The 1,964-nt window shown below is 49.3% G+C and overlaps 1 protein-coding gene across 1 annotated transcript; it reads right to left on the bottom strand.

Moving 5' to 3' along the window:
- Positions 1-8: 8 nt before the first annotated feature.
- Positions 9-1,864, bottom strand: LOC111649377 (uncharacterized; the record flags this gene model as incomplete). The annotated part of the gene is made up of 2 exons (XM_023399139.2): positions 9-998; positions 1,703-1,864. Coding segments are annotated over 2 exons (1,152 nt in total), but the record flags the coding sequence as incomplete, so codon positions are not given.
- Between the last annotated feature and the right edge of the window lie 100 nt (positions 1,865-1,964).

Below are 1,964 nucleotides of genomic sequence, written 5' to 3' on the forward strand. Positions count from 1 at the left end.
GAGGGAACAGTCCATGCTGTCGTGCAGCACATCTGCCCTCTCCTCCCCCTTCACAGCCTCTTTACCCCCTTTAGCAAAATGCCCCTTCTGCAGTTCCTGTTCTTCTTGTTCCTCTCTCTTCACGTGGCAGCGACACACCTCAATGCCTGAGTCACCCGTTAGACGTCGATGCCGGAAATGATCCTCCTCGTCATCCTCCTCTTCCTCTTCTTCCTCCTCTTCTTTTTCTTGTTTCTGCTCCTCTTTGCTGCTGCGATGCGTGAAAACGGCCACATTTGAGGAGAAGAGAGCCTGTTTAGGGGGAGAAGGCGTGGGCTTGGGGGTTGCACCATTGGGTGAGGCCTCTTCTTCCATCTCTTTCTTAACAGCCATGGCTCCAAGTGGGTCTGAGAGGACAAGAGGGTGGACTTGGAGGGAAGATAACAGGATGAGGGGAGAAAGTGAGAGGCGAGAAGGGTGTGAGGGACGAGAGTGTAAAGGAAGGGACAGTGGTGGAGCCGGAGGTGAGAGTCCTTCACTGCCATTGGAACGTCTCTGCACAGGTATGACATCTGGAGAGGCCGCAGGTATAACATCAGGCTGTAGCTGTGATGGAGGCGGCGGGGAGGGCGTCGGTGTGAAGGTGGCCCCAGCCCTTGAACCCATGATGGAACAGTCGCCCCCTGCTTCGCTGGGTGTGGAGTTGTGGCTGCTGTCGTACGTCTCGTCTGTCACCTGGACAGAGAAGGAGGTGCTCGACGGGGAGGTGAGGGAGCAGGACTCGCAGGAGCAGCTGGTGTAGCAGTTGTCAGAGCTCTGGGAGGAAGTCAGGCCGCTGGGGCCAGGGCCCAGATAGGGAGGGCAGGGGTGACGGTGGTGGTGATGATGGGGGAAAGAAGAGCTTGGACCCCCCATGGTACCTCCCTGCAGGGCAAAGACAGAGCTGTAAGGCGGAGGAGGGGTGCTGGGCTGTGCAGCCACCTCCTCATAGGAGGGCAACTTGAAGGAAGCCAGGAAGCCTGCGACAAAGGAAACATCAGCTCAGACGGGGCAAACCGGCAAGATTTTATCTTTGTTTAACTGTCAACAAATCACTTGAAAATATCAAAACAAAGACTAATAAGTATCAGCTGTGCTATAGACCTCCATCATCGTCCTTAAACTATTACGTGCACATCACTGAGCCACACTTTTCCACTGGGTTTCCTGTTGCAGTAAATATTCACTGCTGCACTAAATGTCTATTAATCCTCAGCTGAAAATGGTCCTCTACAAATCTACTAAAAAGTACAAACTAACTAAAACTAAAAACTGCCCGGCTGTTTACTAAACCATTTAGTGTTTTTTAAAGAAACAATATATTTGTAACCCATTTTACAGATTTACAAATGGGCTTGGGGCTGAGCGACAACGGTGACAGGCTGTGGAGGTCAGCAAGTACTGGGGGGACAGACGAGCACATTGTAGGTTTTGGTCTTTTCATGGAACTTGTTGACAGTTAAAATGTAGAATAACACCAGCCTTATTGTTTAAGACTGAAGATAGTGTTCAATAAATGATGCTACTTTTCTAGCATTATGTGTTCGTCAGAGTTGTGTTATCAAAATATTGATCTGTGTTTTCTCAAAAAAAGGCACAAGGAAACCAGAACATGCCAAATCTGGAGCTAACCTGGGTAGAACTACACTTAAAAAGCTAAACATTTGAGATGACACAAACATACTGAGGTCCAGCATTGAGGAAGGGTAGTTGCAGGCTCCGTTATAGGCGATCAGATTGATCTCTCTCTGTCTCTGCTGCTGTTGGATTCTCAGCTTGGCCCGGCGGTGGCGGTAAGCACAGAAACAGCTGAAGAGGATCAGCACCGTCCACAAAAGCCAGAACCCTGAAGAAAACAGGAAATGAACCCAACGTTCATCAATGTGAAAATAAACATTAAAGTTCTGCTCTGTTCTCTCAGTTACATCCCAGATCTACTCAGATTT

Source organism: Seriola lalandi, unplaced genomic scaffold (assembly GCF_002814215.2).
Source record: "Seriola lalandi dorsalis isolate HSWRI2012SDOR001 ecotype SW California unplaced genomic scaffold, Sedor1 jcf7180002050589, whole genome shotgun sequence".
In the NCBI taxonomy this organism is placed as follows: Eukaryota; Metazoa; Chordata; class Actinopteri; order Carangiformes; family Carangidae; genus Seriola; species Seriola lalandi.